Source organism: Globicephala melas, chromosome 4, assembly GCF_963455315.2.
Source record: "Globicephala melas chromosome 4, mGloMel1.2, whole genome shotgun sequence".
Taxonomy (NCBI): Eukaryota; Metazoa; Chordata; class Mammalia; order Artiodactyla; family Delphinidae; genus Globicephala; species Globicephala melas.
Window position 1 is genome coordinate 12,291,477 of NC_083317.1, and position 26,406 is coordinate 12,317,882.

The 26,406-nt window shown below is 39.2% G+C and overlaps 1 protein-coding gene across 12 annotated transcripts in view; it reads left to right on the forward strand.

Annotated features, from left to right (window-relative positions):
• SYNJ1 (synaptojanin 1) overlaps window positions 1-26,406 on the forward strand; it is an 89,120-nt gene that overhangs the window by 52,852 nt on the left and 9,862 nt on the right. For 9 of the 12 annotated variants that reach the window (XM_060297836.1, XM_060297838.1, XM_060297837.1 and 6 more), the window contains 14 exons: window positions 4,133-4,273; window positions 5,749-5,941; window positions 6,190-6,348; window positions 7,457-7,613; window positions 8,218-8,335; window positions 8,435-8,650; window positions 11,503-11,581; window positions 15,862-16,024; window positions 19,635-19,844; window positions 21,164-21,271; window positions 21,822-21,860; window positions 23,574-23,621; window positions 24,915-24,953; window positions 25,084-25,154. In XM_060297836.1, coding sequence (XP_060153819.1) covers window positions 4,133-4,273; window positions 5,749-5,941; window positions 6,190-6,348; window positions 7,457-7,613; window positions 8,218-8,335; window positions 8,435-8,650; window positions 11,503-11,581; window positions 15,862-16,024; window positions 19,635-19,844; window positions 21,164-21,271; window positions 21,822-21,860; window positions 23,574-23,621; window positions 24,915-24,953; window positions 25,084-25,154 — 1,741 coding nt within the window. The remainder of the gene's footprint in view (window positions 1-4,132; window positions 4,274-5,748; window positions 5,942-6,189; window positions 6,349-7,456; window positions 7,614-8,217; window positions 8,336-8,434; window positions 8,651-11,502; window positions 11,582-15,861; window positions 16,025-19,634; window positions 19,845-21,163; window positions 21,272-21,821; window positions 21,861-23,573; window positions 23,622-24,914; window positions 24,954-25,083; window positions 25,155-26,406) is intronic. The other 3 variants (XM_060297839.1, XM_060297846.1, XM_060297847.1) reach the window with 1 other exon arrangement.

Here is a 26,406-nt window from a genome sequence, read left to right on the forward strand (position 1 = left end):
TGTATCACATTAGAAATTGAAAATGAAAAATTTAAAACATTTAATTCATTTAAAAATAACAATGATAATAAACTCATACATGTTAACATAAATAACACATTTTCTTCCTGAAAAGTAGCTGTTTTCCAAAACAAAAATTTACTGAGAAGGATGGCATTGATTTGATAGTTTTGCAAATGTCTTTAGAATCTGGCTTAAGACGGCTGTATTCTCACATCTACTTCTGCATTAGTCTGTTGCAATATGTTGTTTTGGTTGAATTATATGAAGAAAATCACATAAATATGTAGCTGGAAACCGAAATATCTTAATAGCCTTTTCAGACCATTTCTTCTCTGATACCACTTAACAAATAGTTTCCCAAAGGTTAGTTGCAGTGTGGAATCTGAAACCATAGCGATGACCTTTTTGTGCTCAGTTATATTAAAACATTGGTCTATCTTTTACCCTTGCATGATTTTGAAACATCATGTGTTGGTCATTTGGAACATATTAGTTCACTGAGTTATGTAGATCTTCCAAATTTTGACACATTTCATTATACAATATTAAACATTATATTGGTTAATTTCATCACTCATCAGCAAATTCTTCAAGTATGTGGAAGCTGTCAAGATCAGAGTAGCAGATACAGGTTTATCAAGATTCCCATTTTGCTTGAAAACATAAATTTTATCTTTGGGAATAGATGCTATTTTTTTTCCCCTTGAAAACACAGACTTGGCTGAAAAGCTGTTTGCCAAATAATCTAAATCTGAATAACCATAGTCTGTCACTCGTTCTTTCTTATATTCTATGAAAAAAGGGGCATTTCAGCTCTGACCTCAAAGTATCAGGTGCTTTTCTCTGAAACAACCATGGTGTATGCATTCAGTATGCAGCAGAAGTGCTTGATGTGTATTGTCCATTCATCACACAGAATACTATAAAGATGGGACTCAAGGATTGAGCTTTGACAGAATTAATAATGTTTACTGCTTCATCAGGATTTTCTTAGGTGAAATGGCATTTTTTTAAACTGTGAGCGCATGGGGGTAAAGATTATAAGGAATACTAACTAGTACAGTTTGGTGCCTGGATTCCTGCTAAGACATCAGCACTTTTACTTATTGTTTTTGCACCATCATGCAAATGTCAATACAGTGAAAAAGGCAATCTCTTAGCGATATTAGGGAGACAGTTTTGACCTCATGGGTTTTAGGGATCCCCAGGGATGTTCCCCGACCACAGCAGAGAACTGATGTTCTGAAGTGTTATTACAAATACAGATTATTTTAGTGAAATTGAAAGCTTAAGTGTTTTATTTTAAGAAATGATGCTTGCTTTAAAAGTTGAGTAGTTGCCCATCTTTTGTGACTTTTTTTAAAGAATCTTTTTCTTTTTTTAATTTAATTAATTAATTTATTTATTTTTGGCTGCGTTGGGTCTTTGTTGCTGAGCGCGGGCTTTTCTCTAGTTGCGGTGAGCGGGGGCTACTATTTGTTGCAGTGCACGGACTTCTCATTGCGGTGGCTTCTCTTGTTGCGGAGCACGGGCTCTAGGCGTGCAGGCTTCAGTAATTGTGGCTCGCGGGCTCTAGAGCGCAGACTCAGTAGTTGTGGTGCACAGGCTTAGTTGCTCCACGGCATGTGGGATCTTCCCAGACCAGGGCTCGAAGCCGTGTCCCCTGCATTGGCAGGCGGATTCTTTTTTTTTTTTTTTTTTTTGCGTTATGCGGGCCCCTCACTGTTGTGGCCCCTCCCGTTGCGGAGCACAGGCTCCGGATGCGCAGGCTCAACGGCCATGGCTCACGGCATGTGGGATCTTCCCCGACCGGGGCACAAACCCGCGCCCCCTGCATCGGCAGGCGGATTCTCAACCACTGCGCCACCAGGGAAGCCCGGCAGGCGGATTCTTAACCACTGTGCCACCAGGGAAGTCCTCTTTTGTGACTTTTTAAAAAAGATTTTCAGAATAAAATTATGGACTGAAATAGTATGGTATTATAGTCATCAGTCTTGAAAATGACAACTTTCTTCTTAGCTAAAGTGAATAACAATTTATACAGGGAAGTAGAAAAGAATTCCGACTTCATTCATTTTGCTGTTTGACTCTTTCCTGAAAGTACAGATTCAGGTCTTAGAACATATTCTGAGGGCTCCCAGTACCAAACACATTGTTCAGTTGTTGGTCTAAGTAGAGATTAATCAAATTAGTCTTTAATGAAAATGGTGATTATTCATTCATATATTTAACCAATATCTACAGAGCACCTGCCCTAAGTGCTAAAGATACATCAATGAATAAAACAGACAAGTATCCCTACCTGTGTGCACCTTCTTTTCTAGTGGAGGAGACAGACAATAAATAACTCGAATAAGTAAGTTATATAGCATGTTAGAAGACGGTAGGTGCAACCGAAAGTAGATAGATAGAGGTCAGGGGATTGGGCATGTGGAGGTGGGGAGGTGTGTGTGGTTTGGAATGGAGTGATCAGGGTTCATTGAGAGAGCTGAAGAAAGGGATGAAAGCTGTCGTTCTGTTTTCAGAATCCAAGTCTTGGTGGTGGGGTTGGTAGGGAATCCGTGCTCTGAATTGGTATTTTGGAGGCAGTGTGGCATGGTGTTAGATAGATTAGATGGGTGGATGTGAGGTCGTATTCTGGCTTACCGTTTATCGTTTGTATGACCTGGAACTACAAGAAGATTGTTTTTGCTCGCCACTGGAGGTTCTTGGGCACAAACTTAATACTCTGAAAATGTATAAAGAGAAAGACTCAAGCATTTTTGCTACCTTCTTTATACGAACTGTGTTTCAGAATAACTGAGTAGTTGATAAGAGAGAAGTTGTTTATAGAAGAATTCCAACTTATTACAAATGCCCATGGAATGCTGAAATTATGAAGTCAACAGGTTGTAACCCCTAATGAAATAATGGATCTAGGCAATGATCATCAGTCGATGTTAAAACCTTAGAAGAAGGATCAGTGGAGTAACTTTTTATTACAACGAGTCAATTGTCACGGTCCTAACAGCCTATCGGGTGTAATATCACAGAGATTAGTTCCCACTATCATGCAAGGGTGACTATACCACCTGTGAGGTTATTTTTGCCAAAACAAATCAATAAAATTGAATGTTTCTTAATCAAGCTTCTAGAGTAACCAGTTTAAAACAAACCTGACAGAGGAACAAGGTACCATGAAGACACATCAGACAAATCCAGACTGTTAAACATTTTACAGACAAATAGCCCAGCTTCTTAAAAAATAAATAGCATTAAAAAGAGGGTTGGGTGAGCTGAGAGACTGCTAAAGATTAAGAGAGATTAAGAGACAAGCAAATGCAATGTGTGGACCTTATTTGGACCCTGTTTTAAAGAAACCAACTGTAAGAAGAGGTTTTTTTAGATAATCAGGGAAATTTAAATACGAACTGAGTATTAGATGATACTAAAGAATCGTTAATATTTGAGTGTGATAATGGCATTGTGACTATGCAAAAATGAAAATGTCCTGTTGCATTTACAGGTGCATACCAAAGTGTTTCTGGGTGAAATGGCCTATGTCTCAGATTTGGGTTAAAATATTTCAGGTTTAAAAAAAGGGGAGGGGGTATGGAAGAAGAATGATTGGCAAAATGTTGATAAATGTTGAAGCTGGATAATGGGTGTATGGTGGTTTATTTTATGAGTATCTCTTTTTTGTGGCTGTTTAAATTTTTCCATTATAAGGTTTTTTTTAAGATATTATAACCCATAAAAATAAGAAAAGGCGGTGGAATGTATCTGGAAGCATGTTCTTCTCTGTTATCCCAATGAATACTAAAGAAAAAATAAAGTATACAAGCTTGAGATTACTCACATGGTGAGCACTCATTTAATCAGTAAGCTCATATTTTCTTTGTAAGGGAGTAATAGGATAGACTTTGAAGTGTGGGTGTTCTTTTGGCTAAATTTTGGGTTTTCCTTTTTAAAGGAAACAAACAAAAAAGCCCAGCCCGCGTAAAGACTTCACTGTTGGTGTGGATTTCGTGACGTCAGTAGTTTTATTAAATGTGGGCATATAAAGGTATAATTGACAACTGTCTTATAAAACAGGCTATATTACTGTCACCATCTTTTTGAAGATTCCCTCTTTAATATTTTCTGTTAGCACAACAAATCAGAAGCTCTGGGCCGTGGAACTTCAGAAGACCATCTCCAGAGACAACAAGTATGTGCTGCTAGCCTCCGAGCAGTTAGTGGGCGTCTGTCTGTTTGTTTTTATCAGACCACAGCATGCTCCGTTCATCAGGTCAGTAAACAGATCGCTCTCCTAAGGCTGCTTCCTAACATCAGATAATAAAAAGGCCTGTCATGTTTGTGGCTTCAGAGAAACACTTGTTCATGGTTCTTGTTTTTAAATGTGCTTTTTTTTTTAATTGAAATATAGTTGACTTACAATGTTGTGTTAGTTTCAGGAATACAGCAAAGTGATTCAGTTATACATTTGTATATATATCTATTCTTTTACAGATTCTTTTCCCTAATAGGTTGTTACAAAATATTGAGTATAGTTTCCTGTGCTATAAAGTAGGTCCTTGTTGGTTATGTTTGATTTTATTTTATTATTTAAAAAAATTTTATTGGGGTATAATTTGCAATGTTGTGTTAGTTTCAGGTGTACAGAAAAGTGAATCAGTTATACATATACATATATCCACTCTTTTTTAACTTCTTTTCCTATATAGGCCATTACAGAGTATTGAGTAGAGTTCCCTGTGCTATACGCTAGGCCCTTATTAGTTATCTATTTTATATATAGTAGTGTGTATATGTTAATCCCAAACTCTTAATTTATCCCTCCCACCAGCCCCCTTCTCCTTTGGTAACCATAAATTCGTGTTCTGTGTCTGTGGGTCTACTTCTGTTTTGTAAATAAGTTCATTTGCTTGTAAGTGATATGGTATTTGTCTTTCTCTGACTTCTTTCACTTAGTATGACAATCTCTAGGTCTATTCATGTTGCCACAAATGGCATTATTTCATTCTTTTTTGTGGCTGAGTGGTATTTCATTGTATATATATACCACATCTTCTTTTCTTTTTTTGTTTATAAAGTAGTACTTACTCTTTTTTTTAAACTTTTCTGAAGATTTAAATTTACTTATTTAAAAATTATTTATTTATTTATTTATTTATGGCTGCGTTGGGTCTTTGTTGCGGTGCACGGGCTTCTCATTGTGGTGGCTTCTCTTGTTGCAGAGCACAGGCTCTAGGTGCGTGAGCCTCAGTAGTTGTGGCACGTGGGCTCAGTAGTTGTGGTGTACAGGCTTAGTTGCTCTGCGGCATGTGGGATCTTCCCAGACCAGGTCTTGAACCCGTGTCCCCTGCTTTGGCAGGCGGATTCTTAACCACTGCGCCACCAGGGAAGTCCCTGTACCACATCTTCTTTATCCATTCATCTGTGGATGGACATTTAGGTTGCTTCCATATCTTGGCTATTGTAAATAGTGCTGCAATGAACATTGGGGTGCATGTGTCTTTCAGAATTATAGTTTTCTCCCAGTGTATGCCCAGGAGTGGGATCCCTGGATCATATGGTAACTCTATTTAAATGTGTTCTTGAGTAAAGAATCACTAATAGTTTCACTGTACTCTTTCACAGGCTTGCCCTCAAAGTGCCCCACAGTGTGTAACGTTATAATTATGTAACAGACATTCCTATTTTCTTATGCACACGGAACTATTGGAATTTCTGATCTTTGATTTAGAATTCTTCCTTTTAAAGGGATGTTGCAGTTGATACTGTGAAGACGGGAATGGGAGGCGCAACTGGAAATAAGGGAGCAGTCGCAATACGAATGCTGTTCCACACCACAAGCCTCTGCTTCGTCTGCAGCCACTTTGCTGCAGGACAATCGCAGGTCAAAGAACGAAATGAAGATTTTGTGGAAATAGCGCGGAAGTTGAGTTTTCCAATGGTAAACTCTTGTGGCTTGTTTTTGAAGAGGAAGCTTTGAAATGTGTTTCAATTTACCCCAAATTCTATATCAGTTTTTGAAAATTTAAGGTAGTTCCTAGAAATGTCAGCATTGTTCACCTAAATATTAGGTACTTCATGTGTAATTACTGTGGGGTTAAATAAATCGGGCATGGCAGGGGTGAGGCAAAGAAGAAGTTGTAAAACATTTTTTTAATTGATTGTTTAAAATTCTCTCTTTGCTTCCAGGGGAGGATGCTGTTCTCCCATGACTACGTATTTTGGTGTGGTGACTTCAACTACCGAATCGATCTTCCTAATGAAGAAGTGAAAGAGCTCATAAGACAGCAAAATTGGGATTCTCTTATAGCAGGAGATCAGCTTATCAACCAGAAAAATGCTGGACAGGTAGATACATACTTAAGATACTTGCATTGGGAAGAAGGGGACCTTTGATTATGAAAACATACTTTTCTTAAAGTGTTGCTTTTTTTTTTTTTTTAACCTCTTGGAGTCTCTTTATACTTAGTAGATATATATCTATAGTTTAACAGGTAGAAAATTGCCTTCTCTCTTTTTTTTTTTTTTTTTTTTTTTTTTTTTGGCGGTACATGGGCCTCTCACTGTTGTGGCCTCTCCCGTTGCGGAGCACAGGCTCCGGACGCGCAGGCTCAGCGGCCATGGCTCACGGGCCCAGCTGCTCCGCGGCATGTGGGATCTTCCCGGACTGGGGCACAGACCCGTGTCCCCTGCATCGTCAGGCAGACTCTCAACCACTGTGCCACCAGGGAAGCCCTGCCTTCTCTTCTAAAAAAAGAAAAGGAAAGGAAAACTCATAATAATTTCCAGGAGGAAAAATATATTGTGTCTCCATAAGATTCACTTTCAAGTAGAAGAATATACATTTTTTCTTTCAGTAATAGCGAATTTAGAATCTTACTTGTCAGGGCTAGAGCTTTTTGGCTTTAAGATCCTATGGTAATTTGCTTTATTTTGATGTTGTTGTTTCTCATATCATCTGCCTTTTTGAGACTTAGTTCTAAAAACTTGTGACCACAAAAGTTGGAAGAATTTATTTTAAAAAAAAGTTTTTTAAGAAGAGGTGATTGAAGCCACTTGATATGGTATCTTTCTGGTCATCAGACTTAAATTCTGATGGATACCATGTAACCTCCTTAGGCCCCAATTCCTCATTTGAGAATAAGACATCAAACTATTTGATTTCCAAAATCCCATACAGTTTTAAATGTGTCATGTAGCTCAAAAGTCTGGTGGAATTCCATTGTTCACGTTTTTGTACTTTGCTTAATCAAATGTCAGACAAGTGGCATGATAAAGCCCACGTCTTGGGTTATTTTTTCTTAAGCTCTGTTCCATTCAGTTAGAAGTGTTCATCAGAGGCACATAAATTTCATGAGTCTCCAGTGCATAATAGACATTTAATGCATGGCTGCCTGAATGAAAACAGAACGTTTTTGCCTTTTCGAATAACTTACTTTATGTATGTTTATTTTAGATTTTCAGAGGATTTTTAGAAGGAAAAGTAACCTTTGCTCCAACATATAAATATGATTTGTTTTCTGATGACTACGACACCAGTGAAAAGTGCCGCACCCCTGCATGGACAGACCGTGTCCTCTGGAGAAGAAGGAAATGGCCTTTTGATAGATCAGGTTGGGAAAGTTGGAAATGGACTTCTTCATTTAAGTGAACTAGTGCAAATTTTACAAGGAAGAAGGGAATGATACAAATAAGGCGAGGAGGACTACTTTTTTTTTCAACACAGGTTATCTAGAATAAAATAAATTCAATTTAAATATAAAACTTAAAAAAAATTCTCAGACTTGCTTGTAATACTTTAATTTTTCAATTTGTTTTCTTTCAGTGGTGTAGTGTCATACAAAGAGAAGCAGGGAAACATTTTTACGGAATTGTCAACTGAATGCTAATTAAGATTTCTAATTTGAATAACTCAAGTGGTTTGCAGATATTTTGAACTGCTACCTGTCTGTTCAGTTATTTTTGAAACACCCTCTGGTCACAGGCCTTTAAGTAGCCTCAGAGTAAAGGCTCATCTTAATTTTAACTAAGTAAAGCATAACATGATAACCTCACCAAGAAACCTTTTTAACTTAACTGTGTCTAGACTTCTTGCCTGTTAGCAAGTGTGTCTGGCTTCCCAGCCTCAGGCAACTGAAGCCAGTGAAATGAACAAGCTCCACATGATTGGTCATGCTCAGGTGGCTTCTCCTATGTTTTGTTTTATTCTGACTGCAGCTGAAGATTTAGATCTCCTAAATGCTAGTTTTCAAGATGGAAGCAAAATCCTCTACACGTGGACTCCTGGCACTTTGCTGCACTACGGAAGGGCCGAGCTGAAGACTTCTGACCATAGGTTTAAACAGTCTCTGTATTCCTAATTGTGCTTGAAATTTATTTGAAATACATCCTTCCTTAAATGTTCCTAACACATCTTCCTTCCTTTATGCCTAAGGCCTGTCGTTGCCCTGATTGACATCGATATATTTGAAGTGGAAGCTGAAGAGAGGCAAAACATTTATAAAGAAGTAATTGCCGTTCAGGGTCCACCAGATGGTACGGTGTTGGTCTCCATCAAAAGTTCTCTACCAGAAAATAATTTTTTCGATGATGCTTTGATTGATGAACTTCTGCAACAGTTTACAAATTTTGGTGAAGTTATACTCATAAGGTAAGTAAAATATGTATTGTCCAAAAGCAGCTCATGATCTGTAAATAATATTTTCTGTGTTAGAAATCACTTTATTTAGTATTTGAATAGCATATGAGTATTTGTATTTCCGAACTGAAGGCGAATCATACTATAGAACTATTATTCAAAGAGCTCATAGGTTTTGAAACTGGACTTGCTACTTAGAAAGTTTGAAGTTGAGTAGCAACACTTGATGTGAACAACTGATGACCAGAATAGGTGCACATTTAGATGTGTTCTCTCAGGATTCCTATACGCTATAACATGTAAGCCCTACAGAAGAATGAACATGTGATTGCTATTTCATTTTTTTAAGGAGTGACAGGAGTAAAGCGGAGTGACTTTTCTGCCCTCGGTTTAAGAAATTTGATGTTTTCTGTAATTGTAAGTCGTTTAATTTCCATCTGATGGAGGAGCAGCCCTGCCAGGTGAATAGTCAGGAGTCATTCTTTCCCGTCTTGGTTTCCATCACTGACTTAACCATCTGCCTTTTGCAGAACCAGATGCCTCTTGTGTGGTTTAAAAAAACGGCCTATTCCAAATGCCCAGCAATCTTGAGAGACTGAATAACATGTATTGAATTCCATAGGGAAGAGGTACTATCCAATTCCTTTCTGTGCTGTTCCTCTGTTTATTTAGGGATGTTTTATAGCTATTTAGTGGGCAAATCTCTATATTAGGTGCTGTGGCAGAGCAGAGGACAAATGGAAGACCCAATTCCTGTTTGGAATCTAGGGAATATCAGCATGTGTGTAGTGGCTTTCCTAGATGCTACACAGAATACTCCACAGAATGAAGATGGGGTAGTTTCTTCTGGAGTGAGAAGCATGCCTGGGAAACCTTACTCTCCTTTCTGAGAGTACATGGGCGAATAGAGAGGAAATTGTATTTAGACTTAACCTGAAGTCATTTGACAAAGGTCTACCCCAAAGGTTTAAAATGAAACAAAAAATGGCTAGAGATCTTAAGACTCTAGCAAGTACGTGGTGAAATCTCCAGATGACAGTAAGCTTTGCCAAGTACAGAAATGCCAAACCACCGGAGCATCACATGGACTGTGTGAGTGGGCAGCACAGTAGCAGATAAATGCCCTTTTGAGCAAGTTAAAATATTGCACTGGGCCAGAGAGAACCCAGAGTGTGCATAACGGATGAAAGACTGATGCAGGAAGAGGACCTGTCTGCCTTTATCCTAGGCTCTAAAGAACTTGGTGTTAAATTGGAGCTGAAAACTTTCCCCAAAATGCTTGTTATCATTGGAAAAAGAATTGGTAACGAAACAAGGCATTATCCTAGCATTATAAAACCATGCTGTGCCTCCTCACCTGGAATATTCTGGTTGTTACACCTTAGACAACCAAGTTAGAATAGAAAAAGCAGACGATGAAAGTAAACAAGGACAGGACTACTGTCACTGGTAGGCTAAACTGATCATCACTTTTTGCTCTGGAATAAGGCAACCATTAGGGAATGAGTGAAGTCTTTATATGTAAGTAAGAGATCCCCTGGAAATGTAGATGGGGCAAATTTAGATACTTGTATTAATTGGGGGAAAAGTCTAGAAGCTTTTATCCTCGTGAGTGAAAAAAAGGAAGAAAATACAGCTTCTAAAAGGTCCTACATAAATCCATGGATATCAGAACCAGAATCTCTTGTTAAAGTTCAAAATGTATAGGGGGCACATTGCCACGTAAGGATAGGACCAAGAAATTAGCCCTGCCACGTGGCCACAAACGCTTTGGTACCAGTATCAGAGAACAAATAGGGTTTGGCGTGGGGGAGACTGGTGCAGCGTAAATGCAGCCTTTTGATAGTGATTATAACCTTTGGAGGATGGATCTGGTCCATTGCCAACGATTTGAAAAAGATCCCCTTCATGGTCTTTAGGTAGGAATGATGTCCCTGTGTCTTTCAAATGCAGCATCCTGCAATTTAGGAACTTTATGCCAAAGAAATTGTCTCTTACCTGTGTTTTGTGTGGGGGGGTATGTACGCATGTACATGTTTTACTGTCTCTCATCTGAAAAATCTGCAAGGATTTCTGAACCTGATTTATACAGTTGGGAGTAGTTCAACTAGTAAAATTGTTTCTGTAAATAAGACTGATAATGTTGTAATTTGTTTTCTTTTTTCATGATAACATTATTATGTATCAGTGACCATCTCCTTCAGAGCTTGTTCCAGTGTCCTTTTTATTTTTCCTTTTGGGAGTTTCTTATTTCTTATTTCAAAACTATAAACTTAGAATGATAGCACAGGCCTTTGAAGTCATTTAAATGCCTGTCATTGAATAAAAACAAAGACCATAATCTAAGGCTCCTTGGGGCCAGTCTGATTGACTGATATCAATTGTTTTTTTGTTTTTGTGACAACTCCCTGTCTTCTTTCTTGGTCAAAGGAAATTTGCTTCAGGAAAATCACTGAGACAGTGAAAATACATAATACTGGACTACAGGGTCAGGAGAATTGGGTCCTAGCCCTGTATTTTATTCTCATAGGGTCACTTTGAACAAGCCACTTCACCTCTGGCCCTTTTTCTCCTTGTCCATGAAATGAAGGATTGGATTAGCAGGGATCATAATTGGAGGTCCACCGGTCCATTTCTTCTGGCAGGCTGTTTTATTAACAAAGTATTTGAAAGAAATTTGAATTTGAATGCTTTTAGGGAAAGAGTGCCCTCTCCAGGTCACCGCTGGCCCTGTTGCTCTCGCTCTTACTTTCTGACCTCTATAAGCCCTTGTTAATCGATAATCATTGGACTAGTCATTGGGCTAGTTATACCTTAGGTATTAATTATGATTTTTTTTATGTTTCTTTTCCCCTTCCTTAAAGATTTGTAGAAGATAAAATGTGGGTTACATTTTTGGAGGGAAGCTCTGCCTTGAGTGTTCTGAGCCTGAATGGTAAAGAGGTAAGGTAGCATTTGTTGAGTCTAAACCATTCTGTAATTAAGTGTCTGAAGATTGTATTTTTAGAGACATGCAGCAAATTATCTAAATGTGTTTCCAGTTCAGGAGGATAAAAGACCTAGTATTGCGCTTTAATATTTATTATTTAGACTAGATTTCAGACTAATTTAGGATTATTTTGGTCCTGCCCTAGAGATGTTAATCATTGATATAGACTAAGAAGAAAACATGTTTACTACCAAATTTTATTTTATTATATTTTCTTGTATAAAACTTTAAAATGTTTAATTGGAATAGATATTCTGGCTCATCTATATAGTAGAAAAGATTTCTAGCAAATGGAAGAAAATGCTTCACTTACAAGAAAACAAAGGAGGAATGTGCTCATTATTCCAAGGAACTTGTTTTATTGGCTTGGATTGTGGTACCCAGGTCCCTTTTTCAAGCGTAGGTGAAATAATTCCCGTAGATAACAAATCCATCCCATTGAGGCATTTTAGAAAGTTGTAATTAGTGGAGATATTCCTAACCTACGATTTGAAATGGCATTGGTTGTGGGAAACTTACATCAATGTCCTGGAATAGCTTTACTGCTGTAAAGTGCTATGTCTATTAGTTTTTTCTGAATGCTTTTAGACAAATCCTATATATCTAAGTATATGGTCACTAGATAGGATGGACTAAAATCCAGGCCTAATTTCTCCAACAGCAGGCAACTCGGTAAAGATTTACCTGAGCTTCCTCTTCTGTTACATAACTTCCACTTCCTTGGAGAAAAAGATTTCCATGTGTATATTGCTTTTGAAATAGATTTTGTAGGGTTTTGCTTGTTTTTCCCAAATGCATTAGTAATACGCTCATGCAAAAGTAAATTAAGAAACACAGAAAAGTATGAAGAAATAATAAAGACCACTTGTGGTCCTACCATTATAAAATAATTTTTCTAAACCTTCATATAGGCATATATATATATATTAAAACAAATGGGATTACATATACATGTACATATATATTAACAAAAATGAGATATACATATCATGGACATCTTTCTATATGAACAAATATGTCATTTTTAATGACTGCATTTTAATTAAAAATTAATTAAAAATTAATTTTATTATGTGGATAAATATATAAATTTATTTAACCAAACTCCTATTAATAGACATCTAGGTTGTTTCCAACTTTTTTTAAAATTTATTTTATTTTTAAATTTTTGGCTGTGTCAGGTCTTCATTTCTCTGCGAGGGCTTTCTCTAGTTGCGGCAAGCGAGGGCCACTCTTCATTGCGGTGCGCGGGCCTCTCACTATCGCGGCCTCTCCTGTTGCGGAGCACAGGCTCCAGACGCGCAGGCTCAGTAGTTGTGGCTCATGGGCCCAGCTGCTCTGTGGCATGTGGGATCCTCCCAGACCAGGGCTCGAACCTGTGTCCCCTGCATTGGCAGGCAGATTCTCAACCACTGCGCCACCAGATAAGCCCCCTGGCAGGAGTTCTTTAGACCCAACCAAGTTGTCAGTTACTTGCCGCGCAGTCTTAATTTGGATGTTTGGTGGTCGTCTGCGTGGATCTTTTCAAGTCCAGAGAGATAGAGCAATAGGAGAATGAGAAAGACTGAGGGGGAAAAGCCTTGGCCTCAGTGCGCTTCTTCACGGCCAGAGCACTGGTCTCTGCCAGATCCTGCAGGCGACGTCAGCTGCCACTTAACGGGCTACTTGAATCTACGTGGCTCAGGGTAAGTCCCAGCCGCCCTTCAGAGGGGAGCCATAGCCCAACAGGCGGATCGAGATTATGGCCTTGGAGGCCCCGCATTGGGTGCCAGGAAAGATGTTGCAGGAGAGAGAGTGGGGTGCGAGAGGATGGTCACATCCCAAGTCATGTCTGCGTCCCTGGGATGGCCGCCCAGTGTGGGTTCTTGGCTTTGTGCAGGCAAGAATTCAAGAGCAAGACACAGTAAAGTGAAAGAAGGTTTATTCAGGGAGATACACACTCCATAGACAGAGTGTGGGCCATCTTGGAAGGCAAGAGGCTGTTTCCAACTTTTAATTACTAAAACCAGCATTCCAGGGAACCCCTGTGTACGCTCTAACTTTGCATGCTTAACTATTATTCCTTAAGATAAATTCTTAAATGTAAATTTGCTACGACAAAGATATTAACATATTAAATGTTGATACTTGTTGGCTAACTGCTCTTCAGGAGGAATGTATCTAGTTGTATTATGCCTCGGATTACCTAACATCCAACATTCTAATCAGTATTGGATGTTTTTTAACTTTGACCGTCTGAAAAACTAGAAGTAGTATGTCACTTCTGTGTTAAGATTTTGATTGCTAGCTCTTTTAATTCATTGGTCATTTTGTACTTCTCTGACGAGCTGTTTGTGACCTTAGCTCATTTTTCCCCTGGGGTATTATTCATCTTTTGAAGCTCCCTTGATGTTAATCCCTTTTCATAACATGCTGCAGATATTCTTCCCAGTTTGCTTTATGACTTTGTTGTGTCTTCACCATATGGAAATAACTGATCTTTAAATTTAGTTCTACCTTTGATATCTTAAAAAGCCCTTCCTTCTCCCATGGTGCTGTAAATATTTAAGAGCGGCTCTCAGTTTGGCATTCTTTGTCAGCTCTTATTCCCTTTCTGAATATTTCTTTTGTCTTTCCCCTGATAATTTTCCTTGTTTGGTTTTTTCCTCCCTTCTTTTCAGCTCTGTTCCTCACCCTCAAGTCTAGTCATGTATGTTATGCTCTTAGAAAGGACCCACCCTTAGCTCCCTTAAAAGATTTTCAAAATTCTGAAAAAATAATGTTTTGGGAAAGTGCATAATAATGTTTGATTTATCCTTTTGAAAGTTAGACATTTCCAAACCTCTAGTCTATCTTTGTTAGTACCACTGTTTCAGCCCGAAATCTTCTAGACGCAAGACTAATAGGAACACTTCCAATCCAGGGGAGAGTCTGGAAAAAGTATATAGCGTAAGCAGGACAAACCTGAAGGATGACCTTCTTGAGCATTTTCTTTTCTGTCGTCTAAATTTCTTTCTTTTCATTTGGCTCTGATCTCTGCCAAGTGGATATTGTTGATGCAGTGCCTCTTAAATGGCCATTATTTTAGTTATTATTAGTCAGCCCGTTATTAGTGACTGAGGCTTAAGAATACTTGTTAGTATTCTTTGGTGAATATATAAAGAATGCTGTTGACTTTAAAAAGTAACAAATGGCATATGAAGCCTGTTGCCAAGTTCTGAAATTTAATTGATTTGGTCTAATAAGTGAGTAAAGAATTATTAGTTCTTAGGACTCTGACTTCAAAGCTCAGGATGGACACTAAATTCCTATTAAACACGGCTGTGCTGTTCAGGCCAGCAGCTTTCAACCTCTCCAGCCTATGCCTTCAAAGAATTCTAATGTCAATAGCACGTAAGGAAAGTATTTTTTTTAATACATCCACAGGACAGTGTAACTTGATTATAATATGTTGGTTGTTTTAGATTATACTTTTGTCTAAAAGCTTCTCACATTTATAGGAAAGGCAGGGTGCCAGTTTCACAGATACCAGTCTTTCTGTTTTCAGAATGATTAACTTTTGTTGAAGATTTAAAATGGTCTTAAATTCTCTCAATATTCTTCTGACGTTTGAAATGCTGAAACTACTTTGACAGTATAGCACCTTTCAAGACCATTACCCCAAGTTAGGAAGGCCCAAATGAACAGGGCAATTATTTTAAGGATTTTCTACTGTCCTTTCTTTAGTTGTCTCATGTAGGAACAATTATTTAATCTGTGAATCAAAATCATAGGAAGTATAAAATTATGTAGTAGAGTTGTCAGTGAATTTATATCTGGCCAGGGAAAGATACTTACTGCAGCAAAGGAAACTTAAATCTGTGTGCATCCTAAGAAAGACCTGAGATTTAGTAACACAGGCTTTTAAAGGGAGGATTGGGGACATTTGAAACTAGTTAAGGGAATTCCCAGGTTAGGACTACGCGCTTCCACTGCAGAGGGGGGGTCCGGGTTTGATCCCTGGTCGGGGAACTAAGATTCTGCCAGCCACGTGGAGCGGCCAAAAAAAAAAAAAAAAACCCAAAACCAAAACCCAACCAAAACAAAACAAAAAATTAGTTAAAAATACAGTATATGTGAAATGGTTATGTTGAATTGAGTCTAGCTGAATGAAGCCTATACTGTTGTCGTAGTATGACTGAGGCAGGCACTTTATTCCAAGATAGTGAATTTTCATGCAATGAATTTTTATTTTGTATCTCTTTTACTCAACTAGTTATTGGGTCGGACTATAACTATTACTTTAAAGAGTCCAGACTGGATCAAAACTTTGGAAGAAGAAATGAGTTTAGAGAAAATCAGCGTCCCCTTGCCGTCCTCAACAAGCTCCACCCTGCTTGGTGAAGACGCGGAGGTTGCGGCCGACTTCGATATGGAAGGTCTGCTTGTTGAACACATTTACTGCTGTCCTTCAAGATGTTTCCTTCCCATCAGTAACGTCTCAGTCTCCAAGTTTATCCTTCTCTTCCTTCTTGTAACACTGAGAGCAATATTAACGAGATTTTGTTTTGCATCGTATTGTGTGTCTTTTGCTTGTACCCAGACTTAAATGTATTTGCCATTCTGCCATGCAAAGGTCAAGACCTTTCCAAATGTTAGTTTATGTCCTTGTGTCGTAAGAGCACAAAGTGGTATTTTTGGTGTGTGGTTTTGTCCCCCTAATTGTAGTTAAGGTAGAAAAGTAGAAGCTCAATGTGCTGAAATGCGTTCAAAATAATTACTACAAAAGAATAATTACTACAAAAGAAGATATATTGCTTTCTTTTTTAAAAAATTTATTGAAGTATAGTTGACTTTACAGTGTTGTATTAATTTCTCCTGTACAGCAGTGATTCAGTTATACATACACACACACACACACATACATACATACATTCTTTTTCATATTCTTTTGCATTATGGTTTATCACGATATTGAATATAGTTCCCTGTGCTTTACAGTAGGACCTTGTTGTTTATCCATTCTACATATAATAGTTTGCATCTGCTAGTCCCAAATTCCCAATCCATCCCTCCCCCACCCCCCGCCCCCTTGGCAACCAATAAACCACAGTAATTTAAAGTAATTTTAATTACTTTAAAATTTCAAAGTAATTTTAAAAGATTCTCAAAGTGCCTAGGAACACATGCATTTGAAACTGAACCCAGCCATATAAATGTAATCATTTCAAGTTTGGAGTTCGGGACAGATTATCTCGATATAGTAATTTCCTTAAATGTGATTAAGAAATGCATTTGCTTTTTAATGCTATATATGTGCTATATTATTTTAGCATATTTTCCATTAAGATGCATACCTTAGTTTATAAAATGACAATGCATCATATTGTGATACCCTGTATGTCTAGATAACGCATTTAAGAGTTGAACACCTCAGAAGATCATCTCACTTTCACATTTCACTGTTCATTTGTTTACTTGGTCCACACATTTATGTAGTACCTTTCATGTGCCAGGTCCATGCTAGGTGCTGTAAATTCAACAGATGTCATCCTTGCTCTCCCCAAGCTCACAGCTCAGTTGGTGTTACAAACAAGTAAGCAGGCAATTGTAATCATGTGACATCAATGCACTGGTGAACGATGCTGCAGTAGTTCATGGGGCAGCTGCCTGACCTAGAGTTGGAAGTCGGGAGAGTTCTACCAGAGAAACTGAAATTGAGAGTCTGTAGACTGAGTGAGAATTAGGTTAAAGAGGATAGAAAGGCGTGAACCAGGAAGAAGGAATGTGCAGAGACCTCAGGGGACAAAAAGGATCTAAGTAGACGATGCAAGTATGCTTGTGCAGGGGGAGTGGGTGTGGATGGGAGGTGGATTTGGTTTTGAATATGTTGAGTCTGAGGTGTCTGTAGGGTCCATCAGGCCCAGATGTAGGCTGTGGTATGTGGGCCTGGCACTCAGCAGAGAGCTCTGGGCCCACCAGGCAGCTCTGATGACAGTTTAAGGCCATGCGTTTTTATTAGCTTGGCCAGGAGGATGAGATAGAGATGGGAGAGGACTGGTCCTGGGATCAAACAGAAATGCAGACTTCAAGGACAGGCAGAAGAAGGCTGCCCATAAAAGGAAAATGAGAAGAAAGAACCAGAAATGTCAAAGAGCCAGGAGAATATAGCAGCTTAAAAATCAAGGAAAGAAAAGATAACAAGGGAGAGTGGTCTGTGGCAAGAAGGAAAAGTGAGCACCGCAGCCTGCCCTTTGGGTTTAGTCCCGGGGAGGAGGCTGTTGGTGACATTCAGGAGAGTGATTTCAGTGGAGTGAAGAAGGCAGATGGTGGTAAATCGGGGTGTGGATGCAAGGCGAAGACGTGTAGAGAGTGTCTGTAGGCAACTCTTCACAGAAGTTTGGCTAAGGCGGGGGAAAGGGAGAGGAAGGCAGCTGCTCCAGGGAGTGTTATTTTGAAATGGGGACGCTTGAGAACGCTTAGTGCTGATGGAAAGGGCTGACGCCATTGGGGAGGGGCAGGGCAGAATGAGTGGCAGAACACGGTCCCTGGGAAAACGGGGGTGGGCAGAACCCCACTGTTTCCATCCACAAATACCTGAGTGCCAACCACGTGGTTAGGCTCCAGTTGGGGGCCAGATTGTTGAAGAGAGGGGGTCCCATCTTAAGACTACCCTTTTCTCTGTGAAGTTTAAGGAGTGGGGCAACTCATGGTTTCAGGAGAATTGAGAAGGTTCAAGATAAAGCTCCTGAGAAGGGGTCAGAGGGAGAGCCAGCCAGGAAATTGTGGAATTACCAGGCAGCCCTGGGAGCCCAGATGAGGCTGAAAACCACAGAGTTAACATGGCTTCAGTCATCGGGGCCACGTGGTTGTCTCTGGCCGCAGCACCCAGCAGCCCAGGTGCGCAGTTATGGAGAGGTTAGACAGTGGAGTTGATGCAGGCGCGATGGAAGAATAGTGCAGGAGGGGAACGGCCGAGCTGAGGAACCAGAGGACGTGAAGACAGATGCAGAGACACAAAATCAAAGGCCTGGATCCTGGTGAAGTCAAAAGAGGAAAGAGTAACTGAGGGCGAGAGTGGAAGTCTGGGAAGTGGTGGTCAGAGGGCAGTGTTCTGAGTTCACCGTTTCAGAGGCACTGCAGTTCCAAGGGGCATATGTGCCAGGAGTGGAGGAGAGCATCAGCAGGGAAAAGACATCAGGTTGTTGATGGGCTGACCACATGGACTTCGATGTCGCCCAGAAAGATGGCAGGACCCAACTTACCAGCTTGCTCTCTCCTTAGTCCTCAGTGAATGGGTGCAAGAGACCAGAAGGCTGGAGGTTGGAGATTATGGCGGCAAGCGGGGGTTGAGGGAGCTACATAAATTCGTGATGGCGCAGCCTCAAGGAAATAGGCCTTTTCGTTCAGGCTTGGAAGATTGAGTTCTGCAATTGGAATTGGGTTGCAAGGGGCACCCTGACCCCACTTTCCAACCCTAAGGAAAGAGGAGGTGAGGAGATCTCAGGGGAGAACCAACTCCCCCCTGTTGTGTATATGTCAGGTTGGGGGAGTCCAGGGGACAGAGTAGCGAGGAGACTTCTGGGGAAAGTGTGTGACCGCGTGAGAGCCTGTCTACTGCGAGGGCAGGACCTGAGTTGAGGGCACTGGGGAGCGGGCAGTTCCATGGGCGAGAAGGAAGGTTTGGAGGGAGAGCATTAAGCTTCCAAGTCAGCCAGCACTGAGACAGCTGCTCAGTGGAATATTGAAAGCTCTGGAGCCAACCCAGCTCCAGCTGTTAGTCACCACCGGCCTCCTGTTGCTCTGAAACAGAAGACTATCTTCAGTTACATTTCCTATAAGAGCGTTTGCACTAATTCTACTTTTATATGTATAAAATTTTTATATATGCCCACATGCTTAACCTGTATATGTTTGCAGTGTCATAATGTTAAAGGTGTTTATCTTATGTATATAACCCCTTAAAGCCTAGATTGGTGAAAAAAAATCTCTGAGAAAGTTAACATGGTGGTAACTTGGCTGACCTTGGCTGACCTTGCACTTTCTCAGGTGATGTTGATGACTACAGCGCTGAGGTAGAGGAAATCCTTCCTCAGCATCTCCAGCCATCTTCCAGTTCTGGCCTTGGCACTTCCCCAAGTTCTTCACCCCGGACCAGTCCCTGCCAGTCACCTACCATATCAGAGGGGCCTGTGCCTTCCCTTCCCGTGAGACCAAGTCGAGCTCCATCAAGAACACCCGGGCACCCAGCTTCACAAAGTGTGTATTTTACTTAAAGTTTTGTATGACTTTCCCTGGCTAATGCATTTGATTTTAGACGGTTAAACCTCTGATGCCTTTGCCTCTCCTTTGGAGACCCATTTTTGTTTTAACTTTCATATCCATAGGCTGAAGTGTAGCATGTTTTCTGTGTATACGAAAGAGGAAACTTCGCAGATGGTAAGCCCTAAATGGAAAGGATACTCATCACTGCCACTAGATGAGAATTTTTCTTAGTTCTTTTTCTATGTGGCCAGGCTTGTCCATGTCTTATCGTTGATGATTTTCTATCGTTACAGTCAGGACCCATAACTATTCGGGCTTAACTGTCTATCTGTACATTACCTAAATTATAATATGAAGCAGAAAGAGACAAGATATATTTTTTGAATTCAACTTGATAGTCATGACTTCTCCAAAGTTGGAAGATTTATCTCTGGAGGTTGTTACGTTACATGGTTTAGTCACTGTTCCATGCTAACCAATGTCTTCAGAAAATACCTTCCATTTCATAAACTTCTCTAGCTCGCCCATGCTACTCTTAGAGGACTGGCTTCATTCAATAAATTCAAGATAAGCCAGGGTATAGAGAGAAGAGACACCCTTTTCTTTTTCTTCTCTCTATTGGCCAGTACACTGCAAATGACTTAACTCACACAGTACTTCATGCCATCTTTTTTTTTTTTAATAATATAACCACTGTCTCTTTTTTTTTTTTCGGGGGCGTTGGATCTTCGTTGTTGTGCATGGGCTTTCTCTAGTTGCAGCGAGCAGGGGCTATTCTTCTTTGTGGTGCGCGGGCTTCTCATTGCGGTGGCTTCTTTTGTTTTGGAGCACAAGCTCTAGACACGCGGGCTTCAGTAGTTGTGGCATGCAGGCTCGGTAGTTGCGGCTCGTGGGCTCTGGAGCGCAGGCTTAGTAGTTGTGGTGCACGGGCTTAGTTGCTCCGCGGCACATGGGATCTTCCTAGACCAGGGCCCGAACCCGTGTCCGCTGCATTGGCATGCATATTCTTAACCACTGCACCACCAGGGAAGCCCCCTTTGTGCTGTCTTAATAGGGCCGCTCGATAAATCCCCTTCAGCACCTGGGGCCTGGGTAAGAAGTCCACAGAGAGCTAGCCTGATTGCTCTCATGGTACCAAAGGGTAATGTAGTAGCAGAACTGCTTATGTTATTGATACCAGAAATGTGTGACATTACACTGTAGTACAAATTTAGAAAATTAGCAAAATAATTTATCATACGCGTATAGAAAGTACCTTTGTGCTCACATCCACTTGGAACGTGATCCTCTTACCTCAGGTACTTTTTCGGTAGGTTCTCCTGTTGACACTCAGCCCCTGGAGCCCAAGCGGCCCCCCCCTCCCCGCCCGGCTGCTCCTCCTGCGCGTCCAGCCCCCCCACAAAGACCGCCTCCGCCTGCAGGTAACAAACCATTTATTTCCATTTTTGCTCGGTTTAAAATCTCCCTCCACTCTGTTTAAAAATGTTTTGCATGTTTCAAACTTCTAGCTTCTAGATTTTACTATTTTTCTATCACTGGTGCTACTTCCTCAGTTTTTCTCTAAAAAACGTGGTGGGTGTGACAGAACAGGGAAAAATATTGTTTCTCAACTAGATTCCTGTAACATGTTTTCAGAGCTGACCTTTTACAAGTGTGAAAGAAGTGTTTGTTTTGTTTTTGCTAATGGGGTTGTACTGATTTCTATAAAATGCATGATTAGAACTGAAGAACATACATATACTTATTTACTATAAAGTTTATATATTTGTTTAAATGTTCTTTTAAAATAAGTATAATGTTTCTATTTAGAAGCATTTGCATTACATAATAGCTTTTTTATAGCACCAAGACATGAATATGTGGTTTCTACATGATATTTGACATCATGAATACTATAGTAAATCTTTGACATTTCAGTTCTTTATTTAATGTCGTTTCCTTTCTGCTGCACATTCTCTTATGAACCATAAGGGGCTAGGAGTCCTGCACCTGCTAGAAAAGAATTTGGAGGTAACCATTTATATTTGTTGTAATGTATGGATCTTGGTTCATTAATTTTTTTGGAGTTTGATTCCTATAACTGAAAGACATTTTAGGTTTGTTTGATAAAAGTCAAAATGAATGACATTTATATGCCAAGTTAAAAATAGCTCCAAACTTCCATTATATTCCTGTTAAGTAAAAGATTAGAGCTTGGTTTTATTAGTGAATAGAATTAACAAGAGCTTCCATTTCCCAGATAGAGGTGAATTACTCATCAAGGCCTGATACACTTTTTCTTAACAAATACAGTCAATTTGGTTACAAAGATTTAATTCCCCCAAATCATACTACTTTCAAAAGTGATTCAGGCACAATGAGTATAGAATGTTTCCCAAGTATTTGATTATATTAGATTGTATTAGAGCTCTAGTACATTCCCTTGCCAGTAGCCTGTGGATTAGCAAAGTGTCCTAGAAATGCAATTTAAAATAATTATCTGAAATATAGCTTTCATTTTGCATGGCTCTATCATAACTTGTCATAGCATTCATGCCTCATTTTTAAAATGTAAGAACAATTTTCTTTTATATATTTCAATAAGGAAATTCTTACTAGCACATGGGTCACTTTTTGTTAAAAGTGTAGTTTACTTGGTTTACATGAAAACTTTCACAGAGCGTAGTTGGAGGTATACATTTGACAAGTTTATTTAATCTAATTCTCAGGAAAGGCTGAGGCAAGATATTTCAGAAGAGCTTTTACAAATCCAGTTTTAATGTCATTAAGGCTCACTCTACACATGCAGTTGGTCTTTCTACTCTAGCTGCCTAAGGACATTGCGGACCGGCTCGTGTGTTGTTACAGATTGACTTTGCTGTGTGTAGATTTTAATGACTTTGTATAATAAAGGTAGCAAAGTTATTTCAGCACTGTGGCCTCTGCAAGATACTGCTGGAGTATAACTTTTCCATTGACTTACAGAAAACATTAATTTTTCCCGTTTCAAACTTGTGCTTTTATTTATAGTTATAATAGACTTTTATTTATTTTCTCCTTTAATTAGGAAAACAATCTATAGAAATAAGTTGCTAAATAAATTTGTGAAAAGTTATACATGATAGCAATTCAGTGGCTTACTTAGAAATCTGATTTAATTTTAAAAATCACTTCTCTTCACAATACTTTTGTAGGCAATGTTCGCAGTGTATTTTTTTAACCCTATAAACCAATAACTGCTTGAAGGCAATAAGCTGAGAGAAAGTAATTACAGTACTTTTAGTTTTTTTTTTTAAATTATGTATCGAAAACTAACTTCTAAGAGACTAATATAGTCTCAGAGATTTCATATGAAATTGGAACTTTAAGATTTTTGTTCCTTTTTGACTGGCAAATATTGGAGCTTTTATTAGTGATTTAACTCTGAATATAAAGAATGAGATGATCATAAAGCAAAGGCTTTCATTACACATATTTTTCAATTCCTTACTGCTAATAATGTCAGATATAAAACGCAAACTGTCCTTCTCTTGCATTCTAACTGTGGAAAGGGCCAGACTCAGGTTTGGGCCAGGCACCTAAAGTCACTTTGGTTTGTACTGATATCTTTGAAGAAATTTAAACCAGTGAAAGAACTTTTTTGCAAAAGTAAGCTTAACTCAGAAATTGTTTTGTGTGCCTGCCTTTCATTCTGTGTGCTATGGGCCCTGAACAATATACAGCTTCTGTTCTTTCTCTAAAAAGGTATTGGAGCCCCTCCCAGTCCTGGGGTAGCTAGGCGAGAGATGGAAGGTAACAAGACTTTTGCATCATAGAAATGGATCTCTCGTTTTATTTCTAAATGTCAGCCCCTCCAGTGTTTAAAGGCATACCAAATCTTTTCTTGGTCCAACTGTAAACTCCCCCTCCCATCCTTATGTATACCTTGTAACTTGGTATTTTTTTTCTCTTTCCATTCTGTGTTGTATATAGTTTCTAATGGATGTCCATTTAATTTCCGCACAGTTCTCATGTTGTTTTGCACTCTGTGTTGTATATATTTCATATATCCTTTGGATGTGAAATTATTGTACAATGTTATTTTAAGAAGAATGCCTTCAAAATTCTTTTCAGAATAAGTCAAATGTTTAGAAATGTACTATACTAACTCTGGAGTTTTAAAAATTAATAATTGTAATTAAACCTTATTAATTTAATTGTAATTAAACCTTATTAATTGAGGTCCAAGAATATAGTGTTTTTCGGATGATTTCAGATAACAGAAATGTTTTAATGACGCTGAACTAAATTTGCTTAAAAGGCTATAAAAACTAGAAGCCATTCATTAAGATTATAGTTCTTAAAAAGCTGATGGATTTCATACAACAATCACACTTGAATTTCCTTTCAAAAAGAATAAATATGAGATGCAGGCCTCAATAGTGTCCCCTAACTCCTTTTGGCCCCAAAAGTAGTTTATTTCATTTCATCCTTTTACTACCTTTCTAATGAGTTTGAACCGTAGTTTAACATTGTCTTGCATAAGGCAGATATTTGGTAATAAGATGTGCCTTCATCATAGGATTTTGCTATAGAAATCCCAAAGATCTCATCGTGAGATTCCTTTATCCATAATGACATCTACAGCGTGAAGCCCTGAAACAGTGCCATTAGGTGCCTCTTGTGTGACTCGGAAAATGTAGTGCCGTCTGTTTGCTCCGGAGCTGTTTGTCCACCAAGCTCTGGGAAACAGCGGGGCTGCATCTTGTGACCATCCCCCTAAGCTGACCATGTGTTTTCAAGGTTCACAGGAGAGAGCTCTGTTGGGAAAGTCACCTTAAAAGTGACCTTCTGAATGAGGTATCAGACCAAGTGCTAAGCTGGCTCCCATGAATGTCACTCTCAGTATCCTAATTTTTCTCTTTTTGGGGGTATTTCCTTCAGAGCTGATAATACGCTTCCTTCATCATTATCTAAAGCAAAGTACTTTTGTTTCCATCTCACGCCCCCAATTTCTGCTGGTAATGAAACAACAGCAGCCAGTGTTATGCAGTATGGCTTGATTGTTTACTTATGACTAATTTTTTTTTCCTTCCTGCTTCAAAGCACCCAAAAGCCCTGGAACGACACGGAAAGATAATATAGGTAAAAACACTTGAATTCAGCTTAACCTTAAAACTGGACCGTGAATAGACACTTGGGATATAAGTAATGGTTTCTTGTTTCTTTCTTTTTTAAAAAAAATGAAATACACGGTGCGATGTCTTTGTTCCAGGACGCAATCAGCCTTCGCCTCAAACAGGACTCACAGGCCCAGGACCTGCTGGATACAGTACAGCCAGACCGGTAGGCAGCATCTCGCCTGGGAGCCAGGAGGTCTAGGTTCTAGGTCCCAATTTGCTGCTAATGAAATGTGTTATCTTGAAGAAATCATGGGGCCCATCAAGGCCCCAGTTTCCTCAACTCTAAAATGGGGAATTGCACTTGACGCTCTCCAAGGTACCTTTCAGCACTAAGTATTTTAACATCCTCTTCAAAAGTAACTAAACATACTTTCTTATTTGAATAAAAGTGATGCAATTAAGTAGTTGCAGTCGCTACATAAATATCTTAGAATCTCTATATGAGGAAGTGATGTTTTGGGGCAACTTTTTATATTATCTGAGTAATTCTTCAATCAGAAGGATTTGAAAACTAGATTTCAGAAAACCCATTTATGATAGTCGGTCAACTAAAGCTGGTTCTAAAGGTATTAAAAGCAGGAGAGCAGGTGGCATTGCAGTGCCTTTCCCTGTGTTGTGAATCTGTGGTTTTCTGCGTGTTTATCAGTGTTCTCTTATACACAGAATTATCCTCTTATTCACCCAAGTGAAAATTTTCTCTGGGATAGAGCAAGTAACTTAAGGGGAAAAAAAGAAAGAAAGAAAACAGAAACCAGGATCAGTCTAGTGGGTCCTGGGACTGCTGGGAGGCCTCCAGCTGAAGAGTAAGAAGTGGGAACTGTGACTGTAACTGGAAATTAAGAAACTTCTGTTAATGAAACTACTTCTAATTTCTAAGGAATCCTCATAAGATTTATAAGATAGAAATACTTCGTTCTTTCTCTTGTAGCTTTCTATTTAACATCCAACCTAAAGGCCTTTTTCTATATATAACATCACACTCCAAAGTAAAATGTCTGTGGAGTATACCTAAAGATAGCCGTTACCCACTCTCCTTTTTTCCAAAGAAGGGGAAATTGCTATCCGTCGATTCTACCACTTCCCACAAAGTACTTTCTTTATTTAATACTGTAAGAATAGGGAAGGAAAGTCAGAATTTTGTGAGATAACATTCATAACTTTTGCTTAAAATAAGGAGTATTGGGAGCTTAAAGTCTTCAGCAAATGTGTGAAAATAGAAAAGACGTTTTTCACCAGTGTGTCTTCCAGTGTATTTATTTTAGCATATCGAGTAAGGCACTCAAGAGGTTTTACATCTGTGTTTAAAAAAAAAGACCTCGGCATCGTTTTTCGTAAGCCACTTAGTTACACAGTGTATGTCAGGTCACGTCCTCGTGACCTGTAATACCATCCCCGTCGCCCATTAAGGCAGCATC